We start from the raw sequence: 19557 nt of genomic DNA, 5'->3' as shown, positions 1-19557 counted from the left end.
CATGCGAGCCGCCCCGAGCCTCCGCGGCTGCGCCTGCCTGCTGCTCCCAGCGATCCTGGACCTGGCGCGCGGTGAGTGCGCGGGCGCGGGCCGGAGCCCGGCTGGGGATGCGCGCGGGGGCGGGCAGCTGGCGGCGGGCGCGGGCCAGGGTCGCTCCCGAGAGGCTCCGGGTCCGAGCCCCGCTCCCGGCGTGGGGGTCTGCAGAGGTGATCTGCTTGACGAGGGAGGGAGGATGTCTCCTTTGAAGAGAGCGCTCGTGGGTCTGTGCCAGGGTGTGCGTGTGCGCGTGTGTATGAGCGTGTGTCTTTGTTGCGTCTCAGTGTGAGGGTGTCCGGGAGGGAGCTGTGTGTGGAGAGGCTGCCGGAGTGCATTTGGAGATGTGAGTGTGTGTAATGGTGTGTGAGCGAGAGAGTGTCTGGAGGGGTGTTTGAGTGTCCATGTCAGTTACACAGAGAAGGTGTGTGTGTGAGAAAGCGTGTGAGCCAGTGTTTGGGGGTGTGAGCGGGTGCCAGCTTCTCGGTGAGGGTGTGAAGTGTGTGAGCTTGTGTCATCGCATGTGTGAGCGTGTTACAGGGTGGATGGGTGTGTGAGGTGCGGCGTTGCACGCGTGTCCCAAGTGTATGGGTCCCTTTAGGGATGTGTGACAGGGAGTGGCTGTATTTCTGTTGGGGGGGGCACGGGGCGTGTGTGCATAGGAGGTGGGAGTGTGACACTTGAGCAGGAGTGTACGTCTCTGGGATGTGTGGAGGTGCAGGCATGCGGGGGTTGTGTTGCTTCGCGGGCCAGGAGTGTGTGTGCGTGCAGTGGAGTGTGTGGTTCTAGTGTGGAGGGAGGCATGGACGCGTCCGGGGGCTGAGAAGGTCTGAGCAGCGGTGTGTGTGCGTCCCGCATGGACTTGGTCCCGGCTGGGCTGAACCCATTGGAAGGAGGTCCCTAGAGAGAGTGATTGGTGCCTCCGCAGCTCCAGGGTCCAGGGTTCGCCGAAGCCTCGATGCTTCCAGCCCGGCGCCGCCGCCTGGTGGGTCTTAAGTGGCGCGGCAGTCCAACCTGGCGACCCCGGCACCTTTCAGGCAGCGAGCCAACACATTCGCTACGAGCTGGGCGGGAGGGAGGCTGGACCGGCGAAGAGCCGTGGGCGCGGAGACTAGAGGGTGCGCGTCCGCGATTCCCCCCTAAGCCTAGTACCAAACCTGGATGCCCAGAACCAGCCCATCTGGAGTTACATCCTGGCTCTGCCGCGGAGGCGGAGGAGGATGCGGGGTGCCAAAACGTGGCCATTGTGACCAGTAGGGTCTCAGTCCCTAGCCCAACTGGGTGATGAAGGTGGGGGAACCATCTCTGTCCTCTGCCGTGTGTGTGCCTTGCCCCACCGGGAGGTGCTTAGCCAAACTCTGAGAGAGTGCCTTCCGGGAAAGGGTGTCCCCCCCTAAAATAACCGCACCCCGTCTACCCCGAGGTCCTTGAAGAGTGCTTGGTCTGCTGATGGGAGAAGCTGCAGAATTCGAGCCTGAATGGTGGTCCTGCTGGCAGAGAGCGGGGAGGGGTTGGTGTAAAGCAGAAGTAATGCAAGCCCTGTACTTTATCCCCCTACCCTTGGAACAACAGACCTTCCAAAGTGGATGAAAATCTCCCCCCAACTTTGGGGTGACGGCTCCCTCCCTCGGATGCCTCTAGAGGGAAAGGTTATATGGGGGCGGGGAGGGGGTGGTGTCCCGGTTCCAGCGCAACGGAGAGGGCACTGGGCTTTGTTGAAAGGCACCTGGAGCCCTCACCTGGACATTGAAGGGAGCGGGGATGGCTGGGGTGAGGAGGGGAGCACCCCTTTCCCCCGGAATGCGCAGAACCAGAGAGACGCGGCAGGGGTGAGGATGGCGACTGATGGGAAAGGCTTTGGTGGGAAACCCCGCTCCGTCAGGACCCCACCCTGAGATTTTCCCCAGAACCCGCGAGCAGCGTTCTTCGGGCTGCGGGGCTGCGGAGAGCTGAGCCGGCGTCTTGGCGCCTCCACTCCCCTGGCCCGCCTCTGCAACTGGCTGGAGGCTGGGGGATCTGGCGCCGGGGGTGAGCGCCTCTGGGCCGGGGGCAGCCGGCATGGCCTCTGAGCTCCGCTGCTCAGGGTGAGGGAAGAGCGCTGATCCGGATCGCAGATGGGAAACTTTCCGAGCGTGGGGCGCGCGCAGGGGTCCTGGGCAGCCGGGGAGCCCTCCCTTCCCTGCAGAGATGAGAGTGCTCGAGAGTGGGATCCCTCCTTACCCGCTCCAAATCCGTGCCCACGAAGGGGTGGGAGCACGAGAAGGGTCTGTACGAGATGCAACAGGCCGGCTTGCCGGGGGAGGGCGCCCTTCCTGGACGTGACCGAGAGCCGTGCACCTGGCACTTGGCTGTGCCGGACCACCTGCCAGGGGCTGCTTCGGAGGGCGGGGAGGGTAGAGTCCAGGGCAGGCATTCAGAAACACGCCTGCACAGTGGGGAGCGATGGCGGTCACTACTAGGGAGAGGCACGGCCAGTGCGCCCTCGCCGGTTCTGTTCCTATGGGCCGCAGAGCCAAGGAGCTCACCTTTGTGGAGAGGTGGGTCTGTGCACTGGGAGGAGAGAGCAGTCGGCTGCACACAGGACTGGCTGGGCTGGAAGTTCCTGCCCCTGCTTCCACTCCCCAGTATCTTGACTCTCCAAGAGGAGAAACCCGCTTGGTTTTTAACTCCTCAGTTCCCATTTTACCTGGTCTGGGCGCTTCTGCGAAGGCAGTGATGCACTCGTGCCTGGGCGGTGGCCTGGGAGAGAGAGGGTACCGGGCCCCGGGGGCGCGGGGAAGAGAGTGGTTCATGGACCTGCCTCTTTGGGCCGTGGCAAAGTCTCCGCGAAGGCTAGCAGTGGGCAGGCCGAGTTAGGACGCGCCAAAGACCCCAGCCAGAGGCCCTTCCACTTCTCTCTTGGCAGCCGCGTGTCAACGGGTGGGTGGGATGCGGGGGCGGACTCGGCTGGGCCGAGGAAGCCGCAGCACCGAGACTGCAGGGGAGCTGTGCATGCACAAGCTGGCGTGAGGACTTTACGTACTTATGCTCCCTCACCATCTCCACCCGACGCCGGGGGCGCGGGGCGGGGCTCAGGCTCCCGCCCGGCTCGCACTCAGCCCCTGGCTGGGGAGTTAAGGGCCCTGCCGGGGCCAGGCTGCTCCGCCCCTGCTCCCCTTGCCGCCCCGCCTCCAGCCTGGCCCCTCCGCCAGCAATAAACCCCACTCCCTTCCCACCCAAGGTGCAAACTGGAGTTTTTCCTGAGAGGTTGAATTAGTTTTTGCTTTTTAAGTGCAGGGGATGTTAGAGCTGAAAGCGACCTCCAAGATCTCTTACTTCATTGGTTCTGAAACTTCTAATTTTTACCAGGAGAACCCTTTTAGTGTAGGAACTGATTACCACCCCCTAAACCTGTTGCCTTGGACAAGATGATAGGCACAAAACGACAGCTGCCCTGGTAGAAGCGGGTACTGAGACGTGGCATCGAACGATCTTTCCGCAGCTGTCCCCTTAAACAATCTAACATTGCTCCTCTCCTTGTATCATAGCTGGGTTTTTGTTTTTTTTTTTCAATAGCCAGTATTACATGGATCAGCTGCAGTGTGGCCAGCACATGCTAACTGCGGCACAGTCCTCGCCCATTGCAAGATGGGTTTAAGCTCTTCTTTTCACAGATTAGGAAACTGAGGCCCAGAGTTTTAAGATTTGTTAATGGCATGAGTACTGGCGCCTTCCGGGTCCCGACTGGTCCAGCGCCAGGCTCCCTCTTCCCTTCCAGTGTTCCTTGGACAGGGCGTGTGGGCAAGGGCTGGCAAGGTACCAGTGATGCCTTAGATTGGCCTGGCTACCCCAGCTTTTCAGAACATCCGTCTCACCCAGACCGGAATCTTGCTACAGTTGGAGGGAGGGGCGGTGGGGGAGGGGCGGTGGAAGGAGATTAAGTGACTCGCTGGGGTTTCTGGGTTATAGCAGTGGTGACTTCAAAGCCGGAGACCAAAGAGCCAAACAAAGAGGAGGCTGGTTAGTTCTGTTAACTGGGTTTCCTGGGATCCATGGAGGTGTCTAACCTGGCTTGCCACCCAGTCCGCCTCTGCTCCATCCCCAGGCCCCTTGAAATTCATTTATTTAGCCCTGACTGAGCTCTCACTATGTGCCAGCATGGTGCCATGCGCTTTGTTCTTCTTGTCTTGTTTAATAACCACCCTGAGAGTTAAAGTGATTTTCCAGATGGGGAAGCTGAGGCTCAGAGAGGTTAAGTGACTTGTCCACGGCCACCCAGTCAGTAAGTGGCAAACTGAGATTCAGACCCAGGACTGTCTCTTTCCCTCTGTGCTCTGCTGTCTCCTAGTGAGAAGGGGTCTCAGTCGCTTCCTCGGCTCCAGCCACACAGACAGTTGTCGTGTGTCCAATGCCCAGTCCGGATGCCTTACTCTTTCCCAAATCCCAGTGAGATAAAATTGTCCAGTATGTCCATCTGCACAGATGGGAGACGGGGTGTCCCTGAAAGCCCTCGTCATCATCAAGAGAATGAATGGGCATCTGTTGTGGGCAGAGCACATCTGAAAAGAGAAAGACCTATGATGGTGACCATCATTCCAGTGGGGCGAGAGGTCGGGCATGTACCCATAAAGATGAATGAAAATCCAGGTGGAAATTTGTTGATACCTGCTGGATGCCAAGTGGATTGATGTCCCCTACAGGAGGTTCTCGGGGGAAGAGTGATTATTTGGGGGGTATAAAGGGAATGCTTCAGAGAGGAGGGAGAACTTGAACTAGACCTTGAAGCAAAGGGAGAACATTAATAAGCCAAGGGCTAATGCTCCAGGGAGGGAAACCCGTGGGAGCAGAGAACTGGAGGTAGGACTGTGTGTGGTGGGACCAGCTCAACTCAAGGCTGTCTTTCTTGAGTCTAGTTGAAGACTGAGAGAAAGAAGAGTGACATTACAGATAGTTCCCATTTATCACGCACCTGTTAGACGTCCTTTATGCATTAAATGCTCTAAACAATCCATGAGGCGGTGTCATTAGCCATGTTTTGCAGGTGAGGACAAGAGGCCCAAGAAACCTCTCTCTTTCTCTCCCTCCCCCCTTCCTTCCTTTCTTTTCTTTCTTAAATAATGAATGAGGCTCAGAACCTTTTTTAAGTGGAAGAACCAGGAGTTTCAAACCCAGGTCTGAAGCAATCCAAAGACACTGCTGCTCCTGGAGGAGAGGAGAAAGGATTTATTTTTTCTTCGCTGGAAGGAGGAATGCAGCAGCTTCTACCATATGCAAGAGGGTGCAAAGCGCCCCCGCTTTAAACAATAAATGTCAGTGGAGGTGAAACATGGGACATTAATTCCTAAGAGGCGTCTGTCTTCAGGATGAAGTTCCTGGGAAGGAACCAGGTGGGTGAGATCCTGGAACCCACCTTTACACTTGCAGTGAGGTCCGGTGGCATAGGGGGCTCGTGATCACCAAGACCTATTGGCCAAGATTCCATGGATGGAGCAAATACATACAGTATTTACAGACCTAGAGGTTTAGAGAGTAGCAGCCCAAAGGAGCAGGAAAGGACATTGTGACACCCAGGAAAGGAATCTGGCGTTTAGCGTGTCCACCAGCCATTCCTACTTCTCCCGGCAACACGTCAGATTTGCCCTGGGGAATTATTCACCACCCTACTAATTGCACGCCATCTTGGTAGGTGGCACAATCAGCTAAGATGAGCGCATCTGACAAAGTCTCCCTGGAAGCTGAATATTGAACAGAGGAAGACAGAGAACTACTGGAAAGTCCCCTTATCAATGGGGGCCCCAAGACGCTGTACTTTTCTGGTTTCCCCAGGGCTAATAATGATGGGACCTTCCTCCCAGGGTGTTGACAGGATGGAACGAATCATGACGAACAAAGCTCTTAGCTTAATCCTGTGGGCTCAGATGACTGTTACCAGTATTAACCATGGTTATGTCAGAGCTGCTCCAGCTCAAGCAGCGTGGGTCCTCCCAGTACCAGGCTCCAGTTTGTCCTTGTGTTCCATGAATTCCCCATAATGTTCCACCAGTTACTGTTTTTGGCTTGAGTTGTCTGGAGTTGATTTCTGCCTCTTATAAGAGAAGGACTCCACTTGATACCCTCCCTAGGCATGATGAACCTTAGAGTTGCTGATTGCCGCTCTTGGTAACTCCTGGAGGATGGTTCATGGCCTGCTGCCTGGGGGTGACTTATTCCCCCGCCTGCTCCCTGGCTTTCCCTGGAGGCTCGACCCATTGTCCCCCATCCACACCCACACTGGGTGCAGTCAAGACCCAAGACCCAAGTTGTTTCTCCCAGTGAAATTCGGGGGTAGAACCAGTCTCACTGGGACCCTCCCATCCCTACCCTAGTAGACTAGAAGCTCCATGAAGTCGGGGACCCTGTCTGGTTCTGCTCTTCCCCACAAAACACATGGTGGATGCTCACCCCCAACCCGCTCATGGTGGGTTGTTTGGATGAATAAAGCATCTTTGGCCTTTAGACATGTGCGTCCTGGTGCTGGGGTACGTGGGGAGGTGTTGGGTGTGTGGCTTTCTACAGAAAAGTGTATGCAAAGGCTTATGCCGTGTGAAATTTAGGCTGGATTCACAGGTGAACTTCCTGTTGGTAAATTTCTGCTCCTGGAACTACATTCTGTCTTTCTTGAAGACTCTCAGATAATCAAAGTGATGCCTACTCTGACTCCAGACCTCCTAACTCTCCACCTGCGGGTGGTACTTGAGCGTTGACGAGATGCTTCCACGCCCATCCTTCCATTTAGTTCTCACATCAGACGTGAAGGAGGCTACTCTTGTATCCAGTGAATAGGCCAGGGAAACTGAGCCTCAGGGAGATGGAAAGATGGTGGTAGGAAGTGGCTGGACTGGAACCTGGATTTTGTCGCTGCGCACTCAGCCTTCCTCCCCTCCCCAACCCGTTGCGCTGTTTCATTCACACACACCCCTAGGTTTTTGGAATGAGACAGGTCAGCTCCCCGTGAGCTCACAGGCCAGTAAACTGACCAGAAAGCTTGCCCTGCGAGCTGAGTGCTGCTGTAGCCATTTTGCTGATGTGACCTCCTCCCTCCTCCACGGCTGCCCAGATGGGTGTTGTATCCCCAGTCCACAGGGGAGGTTGCTGCTGCAGTCACACGGCCTGGGGACCGGAGCCGCCACCTCTCTGCCCCGCAGACTTGGCCTCTGCTCAGAGGTTTCTGGCCTTAGCCTCATGTCCTCCACCTCCTCCCCCACTTCTGCCCTTTCCTGGCTCAGAGAGCAGACATCTGCCCTCAGCCAGCACAGCCCCTGACTCCCCGTACATCTCCCTCCAAGTCTCTGCTCACCCACTTCTGGCCCTCCACAACCCTCAGGTGTCCCCTGAGGGTGCTGCCAGCAGCACTTTGGCAACATGCTGTTAAAACAACCCTCCTCTGGGGCTGGAAATGGTCATCGGTTGGTCTCCCCATTGAACAGAGAGCTCTTGAGGGCAGGCATCCCTGCACCACTGGCTCTGGCACAAGGCCTGGCTCTGAGCAAATCTTCAAGATGTGTTTGTTGAATGACTGACTGACTGATGAATGAATGATGTCTCCCCTGAATCTGGGGTTTAGTCCAGACACTGAGCCCAGGGCCTGTTTCCTGGCCCTGCTCAATCACCTCTGGAAGTCCTTTCTGGTGTGAGAATGTGTCCATTGTCCAGCTCTGCCCACCATCACTCAAACTGGCATCACGGCTGGCGTCTGGGGGATGAGCCAACAGTAGAAGGTGGAGGGAAGACTAAAGGGCTTCCTGTTCCTTCTAGGTTCTCCTTGTTTGGTGATGGGTGCAGGGTTTGGGGAAGGAGGGAAGGAAGGAAGAAAGGAGGGGGAGGAAGGAAGGAAGGAAGGAAGGAAGGAAGGAAGGAAGGAAGGGAGGAAGGAAGGAAGGAAGGAGGGGGCAACTATTATGTGCTAGGTCCCGTGCTAGCCGTGTTCCCACAAACTCATATTAAAGCCTCCCAGAAACTCCCGTTTGGGAGATAACAGTCTCCCCATTTTATAGATGAGGAATGAGGCTTAGAGAGATCGTGTGATTTGCCTAAAGTCCCACTGCTAGTGAGGGACAGACCTGGATTCACACCCGGGCATTGATTTACACATCTCTCCCCAGCTCTGAGTTTACCTTATTGGTGGCTTGAAATTGACCAGGGCAGGAGTATTTATGCCATGGAATGAGCAAACACTGCAGATCAGAGCTCTCCCCAGCCCAGAGCTAGCTGTTAAACATTTACCAGCACGCCGCTGGGCCTGCCCGTCCTTCCTCACTTGCGGCCTCTGTGGAAGAGCCACTCGGTGGTCATTAATATGCTTTGGTTTTCATGTGAACTGGGTTCAAAGCCTAGCCCGGCCACTTCCTAGCACAGTATATACTTGGGCAAGTCACTACCTCTCTGAGTCATGGTTTCCCCATCTTTTGAAAATAGAGGGTGTTGTGGCGATAAATGAGATGAATACATGAAAGCCCCTGGCACGCAACTAGCCCGCAGTCTTGACCCCTCCCTTCCTCCTGACCCTCAGGATGGGGTCAGCTGGCCATGGGGTCCCTCTGAGAGGCTCCGTAAGCTCGCACTTTCTTCTCCCTCCCCTGGAAGCTGACTTTGGAGTCAAGGCAAGGGATCCAGTCACTTCTGTTAATTGAGCAGCTGCGCCAACCTCATTCTGGATTGGCAGAGGCCTCCCTTAAGGAGTTTTGGCTCGTTGGCCACCCCACACAGCACGGGCTCATTTGAGAACAATAAAAGATTATGTATAATAAATGGCCAATACGAGGATACCAAGAATAAATCCTTGGAAACTAAAGGGAGTGGCCCAGGAAGGCTCTGAGGGATTGAAACAATCTTGGGAGGTAGGGAGGGAATCCCAGGCCGGAGAGCAGCACGCGCGAAGCCCTGGAGGGGGGAATGAGGACGCTGTCAGGCTGTGTGAGGATGGGAGACAGAGAGGCAGCTGGCCTCACTTGAGCATAAGGTGCTCACTGAGAAGCGGGGAATGAGGTTGAAGCTGTTGGCCAGGGCCTGCTCGCCAGGGCAAGGGGTCTGGATTTGAGCCTGGGAGCTACGGGGGGCAGTTGAAGAGAGAGGAGTGACATTCCCAGACCAGGGCTCTAGGAAGATGAATTTGGCTTTTCTGGGCCACCTGAAACCGGAAACTCTTTGCCACGCCATTGTGTTATAAATGATTGCTCTGGGGTGCCCAAAGAGACAATGGTCTCGTGGCAGAAGTGCCATTATTTGGACACTACCCACCTCTCCCACAGTGTCCAGACCTGGCAAGGAGGGAAAACCAGACCCCCGCCTGGAATGGAGCTGTTCCACCTTGAGCCTGAACCAAGTGTGATGGGGGTAGCTTCTCCTGGGGAGAAGCATCTACATCCCCAGGGGGCATGGGCTCCGGGGTCTGGCCTGAGTTCAGATCCCATCTCCACCACTTATCCAGTGTGTGAACTCCGATCACCTCTTTGTTGCTTTCAGCCTTGATGTCTCCAGCTGAGCACGCGACTCATCATGGTGGCTTCGTGGGGTGGGGCTGCTGGGAAGGGGAAATTCACATAATACGAGGGGTCTGTATGCAGGGTACCTAGCACACAGCAGGTGTGGGAATAGTGGCTGCTGCTGTTATAATGACATTTGGAATGCCCCCAATCTGAAGAGGAAGAAGTGTTTACTAAGCCCCAGTGCCCATTGTAGGTTTCCCACATGGAGCGAGTCCTCAGGTTTGGAATTACAGAGCATTGGGGCCAGGAGGGAGCTGGGAGATTAAATGCACTATATCCTTCCCCCCATTTTAGAGCTGAGAAAACTGAGGCCAGAGAGGGTGACTTTCCCGCTGTGCGTGATGTGTGTGCGCGTGGTGGTGGTGGGGGGTGCAGGTCTTCTCCCTCGAGGTCCTGCGGGCCATCCCAGGGCTCAGTCAGGCAGACCCACCACCCAAGAGCCTTGCGTGGGGAGCATCAGGGTGCCCCAGACTTGGGTGGGGATCTTGGCGGCACTCCAGCGGAGAGCAACCCCCAGCCTCATACATCACAGGAGCAGCTTGGGAGTCACCAGGGAGAGAGGCAGCTGAGCTGTTGGGGTTTTTTTGTTCCTTTGCCAAGCTGTTCCCTTTGCCCTTTTGTTTCTCTTTCTGCAGAGGCACTCAGCGCTGCTCCAGCGGGGCTGTTTGTCACCAATCATTGGCGCCTCCATTATCTTCCCAGCACCGTCTCTTCCTCCCCGCTGCTTAATGCTGCCCCAAAGGAAGGCGTTCATCACCGTCTGCCCTGGCGTCGTGCAGGGCTGGGCATGGGGAGGGGGCAGTGCAGGGGCTCAGATGCCCTGGCAAGGTGAAGACAGAGGCTGGCATGGCCAGAGGGTGGGTGGCGTCTGCATCTAGAGCTGGTGGTCAGTGCCGGAGTGCGCAGGATTTTGTCAGGTGGGCATTCAGGCCATACCGTAACCCAAGGCCAGGTGCCTGGTTCTACAGAAGCAGGTGATACCTTGCTAATTGTCACCAAGCACCTAATATCCCAGTCAGAGGCGGAGGGAGTGAGATGGGGGCAGCAAAAGCAACCACATCACAAAAGCTTCTTTGTTTGCTCGGTGGCAGCAGAGAAGTGGACCTGAGCTCAGCTTGGAGAGGAGGAGGCATGTTGGAAGTCGAATTCCTAAGCCTGTCTCCCCACTGAGGAGCCTGGAGGGAGGAGAGCAACCGGGTGGGGAGGAATAGAGTTACTTAACCAGGAAGAGCTAGTGGTTCCCAGGACAGTCTGAATGCAGAGAGCAGTTTCTTGTTGCAAGAAGCAGTATAGTTCATTCATTCATTCAATTACTGATTCATCCGCTGGTGCATCGAGAATTAATTGAATGCTCCTGGCAATCAAGCACCGTGCTGTTCTAGAAATCCAGAGGAGAATGAATAGGCGAGTTCTTGCCCTCATGGGGCTTACAGTCCAGAGCTGTGTTCAACATGGAGCTGTGTGCGACAACTGACATTTACATTAAAACTCAACAACGTGTCTCGGCTTTTATTTAACCGAATGAAACAGAGTTCAGTTTTTCAGCCACACCAGCCACACTTCACGGGCTCAATGGCCACACGTGGCAGGTGGCTCCTGTATTGGGCAGCACAGCTGTGGGTAAGACGTCTCCATCACTGTGGAAAGCTCTATTGGAGAGTGCAGGCCTAGGGCAATGTTCCTCTTTAGGTGGGGCCTCCCCACGGGCAATAAATAGCAAGGAGTCACAGAGAGGGAGGGTCTTCCCTGTTCCTTTCTCATGCTGTCCTCCTAGTTATGCCAAGGAGAAAGCCTCAGGCTGATGCCATCCTGTCTTTAACGCCCCTTCGCTTGCTAATCTCTCTTTGCAACAAAAACAGATGTGGGGCAACATGCCTGCAGTGAGCCAGAGGGAGTAAAAGTTTTAATAACAGTGTTTTGTTTTCATTGTAATTCTTTTTCAGTCATCCTCTGTTTAAGGCAAGTGAGACTGGTTTACCATTTGGGGCAGTGATTTAAATTCACTCTCTTTTTTAAATGGCTTATTTAAGTAAAAAAATGAGTCAAGTTAAAGAAAAATGTTAAGTGCATAGTGGAACAGGTGGCGCGCAGATGTGGCCAATCTGGGCAGCTGCGGGTGTGAACGTCTGTGGCTGAGAGACCGCAGTTCAGATGGAATGACATGGGCTTTGGAGGCAGAGGAAGGCTGGGGTTTCAGTGCCACTGTTTGTAAGCTCTGTAATCTGGGGACACTTTCTTTCTCTCTGTACCAACCAGGTTCCAGCAGGAAACACCTAGCTCAACCTCGGGGGTCCATGAAGGGCTTATTAAAGGGACTACTGGCTTTAGGGTTTAGGGAGGGCAGCCCTTGGGCCCAAGAACAGTGGGGAGTTACTACCACCTGTAGCAACTGGAGAGAGGGCTGTGTGAAGAGGGCTGCGTGCAGGACTGTGGCTCTGGGTAGAGGGATGCAGCCAACTCTTGGGGACCTGGCAGGGAGCTGGAGGAAGAAATACCTCAATTTCATCCTCCTCCTGCCTTTGGGTCTCTTGCTGTTGCTGCCCATTGACCAAACTCAGTTGGAAGCCCATGCAATTGGGCTCCCAGGCACAGAACGGGTGGAGAAGGGAAAAGAGTGAGCTGGGGAGCAAACAGCAGAGATATAACACCATCCTGCTAAGCTAAGCCTCAGTTTCCCTGTCTAGAAAATGGAGGTTGCACTACATACCCAACAGAGTTGCTAAGATGATGGAAAGAGACGACGTGTGATGCTAATAAATAATTGGTCACTACTTATATTAATAACAATCACGGTACTAAAATGCCTGCCCTCATGCCCCATCCTGTGCTAGATGCTAGATTTTCCTGAGCCAAAATGTAGCATATGAGAACGGGGCTTTACAAACGTGGAACTGGCCTTTCAGGGGCACGTGAACTTGAAGGGACAGGTAACTTTGGGAGAACGTTGCAGTTTGCAGAGAGGAAATGCCTGCACCCTCCACTGCTGGTATTGACGGTTGTGATGTGTTGTCTCTGCTCAGGACTCTTCAATGTCCCCACACGTCCCTGTCCCCTGGTCCATCACACCGATTGATTACTCCACCCCAGGGCATACCGATGCCTCGTTCCCCAGTCTATTTTCCACCCCATTTCCCACAGAGAGGTTCTTTCTTCTTAGATCCATTTAGGTAATCCTTCCTGCCATCCCCACTGGCTCTTACCATGTGCAGTCTGGTCCACATCCATCATGAACGGGCTCAGAGTTCCTTCCTCCCAAGGGGACAGGCAGGTGCTCTCCAAGTCTTAGCTCTTCTTGCCAGGTGCTGCTTCCTCCCTTGCAGGTGGGGTAGAAGGGAGTTAACAGTGAGTAAGTTAGCCCTTTGGATCATCAGACCTTTATCCTTCATCTGAAAGCTGAGAGAGCCAATTTTACATTTAGAGGGACCTTCTCAGCAAGTCGCTGGAGTCTGCGGGGGGGGGGGGGGCGCTGGCTTCTAAATGGAGTGACTGTTTCCTGGGAAAACGGCCACCAACAGCCCCTTTGGCTCCCAGCTTCTCAGTTGGCTCAGGGGACTGTCCTCGTGTCCCTCTATTTTCCTTTGTCCGGCCCTTTTTTTCCATCTACCTTGACTGTTCAGATTGACTTTGATGAGGCCTAATTTTGCCAGTTGAAATTCGAGACGCTTATACATTCGGTGCTTTGCTGAAATGGCTGTGACAAATACCAGCGGCAATTTCGTCCCGGGCTTATTTATTCTCTGAAGTGCTCTGGGCAAGACAGAGTGCCCCTGCCCCTTGCCCGCGTGCCGTCTGTGGACATTGCCATCTTCCCCCAGCCCTGCTACAGCCCTGTCCCCCTGCAGGTCGGTCTCAGCCCTGCCTACTGACTCAGTGACAGCGTGCTCCTTTGGAGGGGGGGATCGATAGCTCACTGGAGGTCAATATTCCTTAGGAAAACCTCCAACAGCCCCCTCGGGTCTCAGTGTCCAAGTTGGTGGAGGTGACATTCCTTTGTTCAGCCGCCTTTCCATCTACCTGACTGTTCACATTAACTTAGATGAGACTCGTTTCCAGTTGAATATGGGACCGTGTCCTGCAGGCTGGACCTTCCCTATGTGCGGGCTGCGGGGCATCCATCATAGTGCTGTTGGACCACTCCTTGGCCCGGGCCTGGGTCTCAGGGGGAGCTTTTGTTGCCCGCCATGCTCATGTCCCGGGGTGGTGGAGTGGTGCTTTCTGGTTACCAGCTCTGAACCATGCCCTGGGGCACAGTGCAGAGACTGCTAAACTTCAGTCACCTCCTTCATGACTTTATCTACATCCCACCCAGGTTATTTCTTACATCATGATTTTCTTAAAATCAAATTTAAACTGATTCCCTCTATTTTCATTTGTATTTTACAAAGGAATAATGTATAGGCTTGTTGTACTGAGTAGACATATTTTTTCTTAATTCATATTAAACATGTGACCATTTGCATTTTTAAAAAAGCTTCTCTGTGCCACTTGGCCTCATCCTGCAAGCGACCGTAGAAAACATCAGTTTGGTGGAAAGGACGCCAGCCTTGGATCTGATTTCAACTCCTCCATCAACTTGCAGCCTCACTCGCTCACCCTCCCCCACTCCTCTGAGCCTTAGGTCCATAAAACAAAGGAGTGAGTCTGGACGACCCAGTTCTAAGATTCTTGGATGGATAATAAGATTGGGAAGGAGAGTACTGTCGTCTAGGTCCAAAATACTTCCTTTAAGACATATTTGATGCCTCCAAATTCCCACCTTTGGGATGAAGCGTCCCGCCTCCAGGCGGTGTTGCTAAGAGCAGGTGTCTATGCTGACGATGCTCCAATAGCCACTCATTTCCTTGGAGCACAAGCTCGGCCTCATTTCAGTTCCATTCAGCAGCCGTTTACTGAGCACCTGCTCTGAGTTGCGCCCTGTGCCAGGGCTGGCACTAAGGTGCAAATGAGACCCAGTGCCTGTCCTCAGGGAGTCCACAGTCTCCTGGGGCAGATAGGCAGGCGAACAAATAAATTATGGAATAATATTGAAAATTCTAAAATTGAAATAGCTACCAAGTCCTTATGGGAACGTAGAAGAGGGAATGACTAATCCACTGAGGTGTTAGGGAAAGTCCTATATCATCAGAGAGGCTAAGCCACTTGCTCAGGTTTGCACAGCTACTAAGTGGTTGAGCTTTGAACGTAGGATGTCTCACGCTTTAACCGCTTTCTGTCCTCTCTGCCTTCTTGCTTCTCTGCCGGAGATCCCTTCCAACTTGACCTTTTGTGATTCTGGGGCTCTCTGGACCTCCCATCCTGCTCCTACGTGCCTCTGGGGGAGGGGGTCAGGGGCTCCAGCAGCAGCGGGATCTGGCCCTGCGCCCCCTGCCTGGGCAGTCACTGGGTGGCGGCTCAGCTCTGCTCTGTTGTCTCTGGCCTCGTTATTATTCTTTCTTTCCAGCATGCTGCTAAAAGCTTCCCGCAGAGAGCACACAGCCCAGCTCTTTATTTATTTATTTAATTTATTATTTTTTAAAATTGTATTCATTTATTTATTTTTGGCTGTGTTGGGTCTATGTTGCTGAGCGCGGGCTTTTTCTAGTTGCGGCGAGAGGGAGCTACTCTTCGTTGCGGTGCGCGGGCTTCTCATTGTGGTGGCTTGTCTTATTGCGGAGCACAGGCTCTAGGCACGTGGGCTTCAGTAGTTGTGGCACACGGGCTTAGTTGCTCCGCGGCATGTGGGATCTTCCTAGATGAGGGCTCGAACCTGTGTCCCTGCACTGGCAGGCGAATTCTTAACCACTGTGCCACCAGGGAAGTCCAACCCAGCTCTTTAAAATTTAAAGGGCTTTACTTAAATAATGTTATTTCCCTTGGAAAGGAGACAGAAGAGGTATTTGCAGTGGTTAAATTAGTGCAGTGTGTGGGTCCGAGCAGATGAATGTGGGGTTCGGTGGGCGTGGAGGTGGCCAGGGAGAAGTTCATGGCAATGGGAGGGGCTATGGCTCATCACCCCTCCCTCTCATTCCCCAGAAAGCATGACCTCAGAGGGGACCTATTGTGCACAGAGTTCTGGGAAGAGCACTGGGTGCCACCTGTGGGGAACCACTTGGGAGAACATGAATCTGGACAAAAAGCCTAACCCTCGGGCTTCCCTGGTGGCGCAGTGGTTGAGAGTCCGCCTGCCGATGCAGGGGACACGGGTTCGTGCCCCGGGCCGGGAAGATCCCACATGCCGCGGAGCGGCTGGGCCTGTGAGCCATGGCCGCTGAGCCTGCGCGTCCGGAGCCTGTGCTCCGCAACGGGAGAGGCCACAACAGTGAGAGGCCCGCGTACCGCAAAAAAAAAAAAAAAAAAAAAGCCTAACCCTCCTGCCACATAGGACCTCAGCACTGAAGACTTGGTACTCCTAGATGCCCCAGGGCCTTTGCACTTGTCATTCACTTGGCTGGAAACTACTTCCTTCTTCAGACTAAGTCCTATTCATCATTCAGGTCTCACTTTAGACATCATTTATTCAACGAACATTTTCTGTGCACCTACTATGTTCACACAGCACCATGGGGCACAGATGCCATTTGTAACTCATCTCCGTGCTTCCTGTACCTGGTGTAGTTCTGGCACAGAGCGGGCATCAGTAAGTGTTTATGGAACTGATAAGAGCCCGTGTGGATGCTGTGGGACCTGGAAGAACGATAGAGTTGCCTTTCCAATGCTTATAGCGTCATTGGAGATTCATGTCAAAGACATTTTGAGCTCTGAATGAACCTATTATGGCTGGCAGACTCATACCCACTCAGGGAAGAAAGGGAGAATTCCTTCCTTCTTTCTTTGGTCATATATTTTTTGGCCATATATCCATCTATCTACCCATCCATCCTTCCATCCATTCACCCATCCTTTCATTCATCTGACAAACTGGACACTTACCACGTTCCAGATAGTGTGCTAGGCACTAGAGATATGGTGGTGAATAGAAACAGATAAAGATAAAGCCTGCCCTCCTGGAGCTTACCTTCCAGAGTACATACATGAACACATAACAAGAGGAAGTAATAGCTGCTATGAAGAAGAATAGGGCCTGGTAAGTGTGCTGGCCAAGTGTAGATGTGTGGCGTCAGGGAGGGGCCCTATCACTGAGCAGCTACTATGTCTCAGACCCTGTGCAACCCTGGCTGGAAACAAGTAAAGAAGCATAATCACTGGCCACAGTGAATGTTAGGATGGTGAGAGCTGGGATATGTTTGGTAGTGACCAGGGAAGTTTCATGATCAGGGAGGCCTCCAGTGAAGTTCTGAGACATGAGCTGGGCCTTGGAGATGGGGGAGTTTAGGCAGGATTTGGCAGACCCATGGTTTTCAAACCGTGCTCCTTGGAACCCCAGTTTCCCATGGACGTACCTCCCATACCACTTTGGGCAGCCAGAATGTGAGTCAAGGTAATGGTTCAGGGGGTCCTTGTCCCCAAATCGATGCAGGAGCTCTGCTTTGCCTCTTTTCCAGACTGACTTCTACTTCAGCTTTACTCTGAATGAAGGAATTTGAAAATGAGTGGATTGCATGATGGGGAGGAAGTATGGACCTCCTCAGGGCTAGTAGAGGAGGTTCTAGCGTTTTTCTGTTAAATTCAACCCCTCGTTTCATGCTACGTACGGGGAGACTGAGGCCCAGAGGGGCCAGCGGCTTGTACCAGGTCCCCAGCAGGAGGGGACAATTTCTGGGAGAAAAGCCTCTGATTTCCGCCTCTTTCCAAGCTGGAAGGGAGGCCTGTGAGAAAGCCCCACGCCCACCCCGGCCCTGGCCCAGAGGCTTGGGTCTTGTTGCCCCCGTAACTTGTGCCTGCCCCGACCCCCAGACAGCCTCAGGGTACCCCCTATAAACCTTTCTCCTTTGCCAGCCCAACTGGTCTACCCCACCCCCACGGGAGCCTGGAATTAGACGAAATATTTAATGATCCCACGCTTCGTTATGTTTTATTAAAAGCACCCGTGCTGGCTTCTCCTGGCACATCTGCCAGGCCCAGTCCTGGGGCTTCCTCTCCCTCCAAACCACCACCTCTCACGGCCCGGGGAGGCAGACGGCTGCCACCTCCTTCCCTCACAGAGCGGGGCCCCCAGCCGGGCTGTCCTGCAGGTAAAGGCAGACTTGGGGATTTAGAATGATAATTCCGTGTGTTCACACATCCCTCACCCCATCTGGTCCTGCAGCTACCGCTAGAGGGAATTGGTTCAGAGAGGAACGAGTCCAAAGGGAGATGCACCTGGTCCTGCGTTCTTGACGCTCTCTGTGCAACCGTGCACCTCCAAGATCAGGCTGGCTTTCCTCCCCAGGCTGCTCATGTTATAGCCACCAGCGACCGGAGGGAATGCCTTGCTCTCAGCAGGCTGTCGGGCTTCCAGGAGGAAAACACTGGCGTCCAGGTATTTTTGGTAGAGAAGCAGCTCTCCCCTTCCCTCCTGGTGGGACGTGCTGTGCCCTATCCGGGGGCCGGGTAGAGTGCTTCGAATGCGTGGCCCACCTCGTTCTGAATGGCCGCTGAGTCACCTGCTAGATGTGTCATCTGGGGCAAGGCGTGTAACTGCTCTGAGCCTGTTTCTCAACTGACACGTAGTAGACACTGAATACACAGTAGCAATGGTTTTTTTAATAGGATCCCCCACTAAAGGAGAGAGGGCATTTAATCAGCTCTTCATTTGAGGGGAGAGGGAAGTGATAACCTTGCATATCATCATTATTATTAGCTAATACTAATGGAGAACTTGCTATTCATTTATCAGATACTTTTTGATCTCCTACTACGTGCCCAGGGAGACAATGTGAATGGGACAGTCAAGAGCTTAGGCCTCACGGGACTGACATCCTGGTGGCGAGGCAGGAACAAACACATAGGTAAATAGCCTAACTCTGGATGATGCCATATTGTGAGGAGAACGCGGGGCTATGGGATAGTCAGGGGCTTAGGGACAGAGCAGCTTCTCTAGGTTGCGTGGTCCAGGAATGCTTCTTGGAGGAGGTGCCTTCTGAGCTGAAAAGGGAGAAGAAAAGAAGCAGGGAAAGTCTCACTGAGCTCCGACGTTGGCGTCTCCTGACCGGGCTGCATGTCTGTAGCTAACTTCTTCTGATGGGGTCTTCCCTGGACCCTGCTCCCCAGCATTAGGAATGACCACCTGCCATTCTCTGACACCAGTGCTGTGAACTCAGCTGGCCCATGGTGATGGCACCCCCTCCAGGCCTGGGACAAAGGCCCCAAGGAAGCAGGAGGCCAGGGACTGTGTTAGGTACATTCTTGACCTGTTCTCCCTTAATTCTTGCACATCCCTAGGAGGTGGGTCCTGTGGCATTCTCCATTTTGCAGACAAGGAGGCTGGGACTCAGAGGTGAAAATCTCAGAGCTGGTGTGACTAGGAGCTGGGATTTGAACCGAGGTCTGACTCAGTGCCTTCTGCATTAGGCTCCTCCTCTTGCTGGCTTGCTGTGTCTATCTGTGTTGCGTGTCCAGTGGGAGGACCAAGAAAGCGGAAAAGTCCACCTTCTCTTGTTCCACCTTGGACCCCCAGGGTGCCTCTGGCCTGGGGCTGGAGCCCTAGGCGAGTGGGGAGGTGAGTGGCCGGGTGGCAGGGAGCCCACAGAGTATCGATGGCTCTCAAAGCTGGCAGGCGTCGGGAAGCAGAAAGGTATTAATTAGCAGTTATTCCCCAGCAGTGAGGAGTTGGATGGAGATTAAGGTGGCAGCCCGTGCATCCGTTTTGTAGCAGCCGAGAAGCAACAGTAAATCAGTGCTATGAATCGATGCTGTAAGAGGGAGGTATGTTTTTTTTTTCTTTTTCTCTTTTTTTTTTTTTTTTTTTGCGGTACACGGGCCTCTCACTGTTGTGGCCTCTCCCGTTGCGGAGCACAGGCTCCGGACGCGCAGGCTCAGCGGCCATGGCTCAGGGGCCCAGCCGCTCCGCGGCGTGTGGGATCCTCCCGGACCGGGGCACGAACCCGTGTCCCCTGCATCGGCAGGCGGACTCTCAACCACTGCGCCACCAGGGAAGCCCGGG

The 19557-nt window shown here is 54.1% G+C and overlaps 1 protein-coding gene across 1 annotated transcript in view; it reads left to right on the top strand.

The window, feature by feature from the left end:
* The first annotated feature begins 1 nt into the window (after position 1).
* IGSF21 (immunoglobin superfamily member 21) overlaps positions 2-19557 on the top strand; it is a 245141-nt gene continuing 225585 nt past the window's right edge. The window contains exon 1 of the mRNA XM_029230255.1: positions 2-71. Within this exon, the coding sequence (XP_029086088.1) occupies positions 2-71 (70 nt within the window). The remainder of the gene's footprint in view (positions 72-19557) is intronic.

This window comes from Monodon monoceros, unplaced genomic scaffold (genome assembly GCF_005190385.1).
Source record: "Monodon monoceros isolate NGI ecotype Baffin Bay Population unplaced genomic scaffold, NGI_Narwhal_1 Super_Scaffold_18, whole genome shotgun sequence".
Taxonomy (NCBI): domain Eukaryota; kingdom Metazoa; phylum Chordata; class Mammalia; order Artiodactyla; family Monodontidae; genus Monodon; species Monodon monoceros.
Note: the sequence above shows the minus strand (reverse complement) of the source record. Positions and strands in the feature narration are given on the sequence as shown.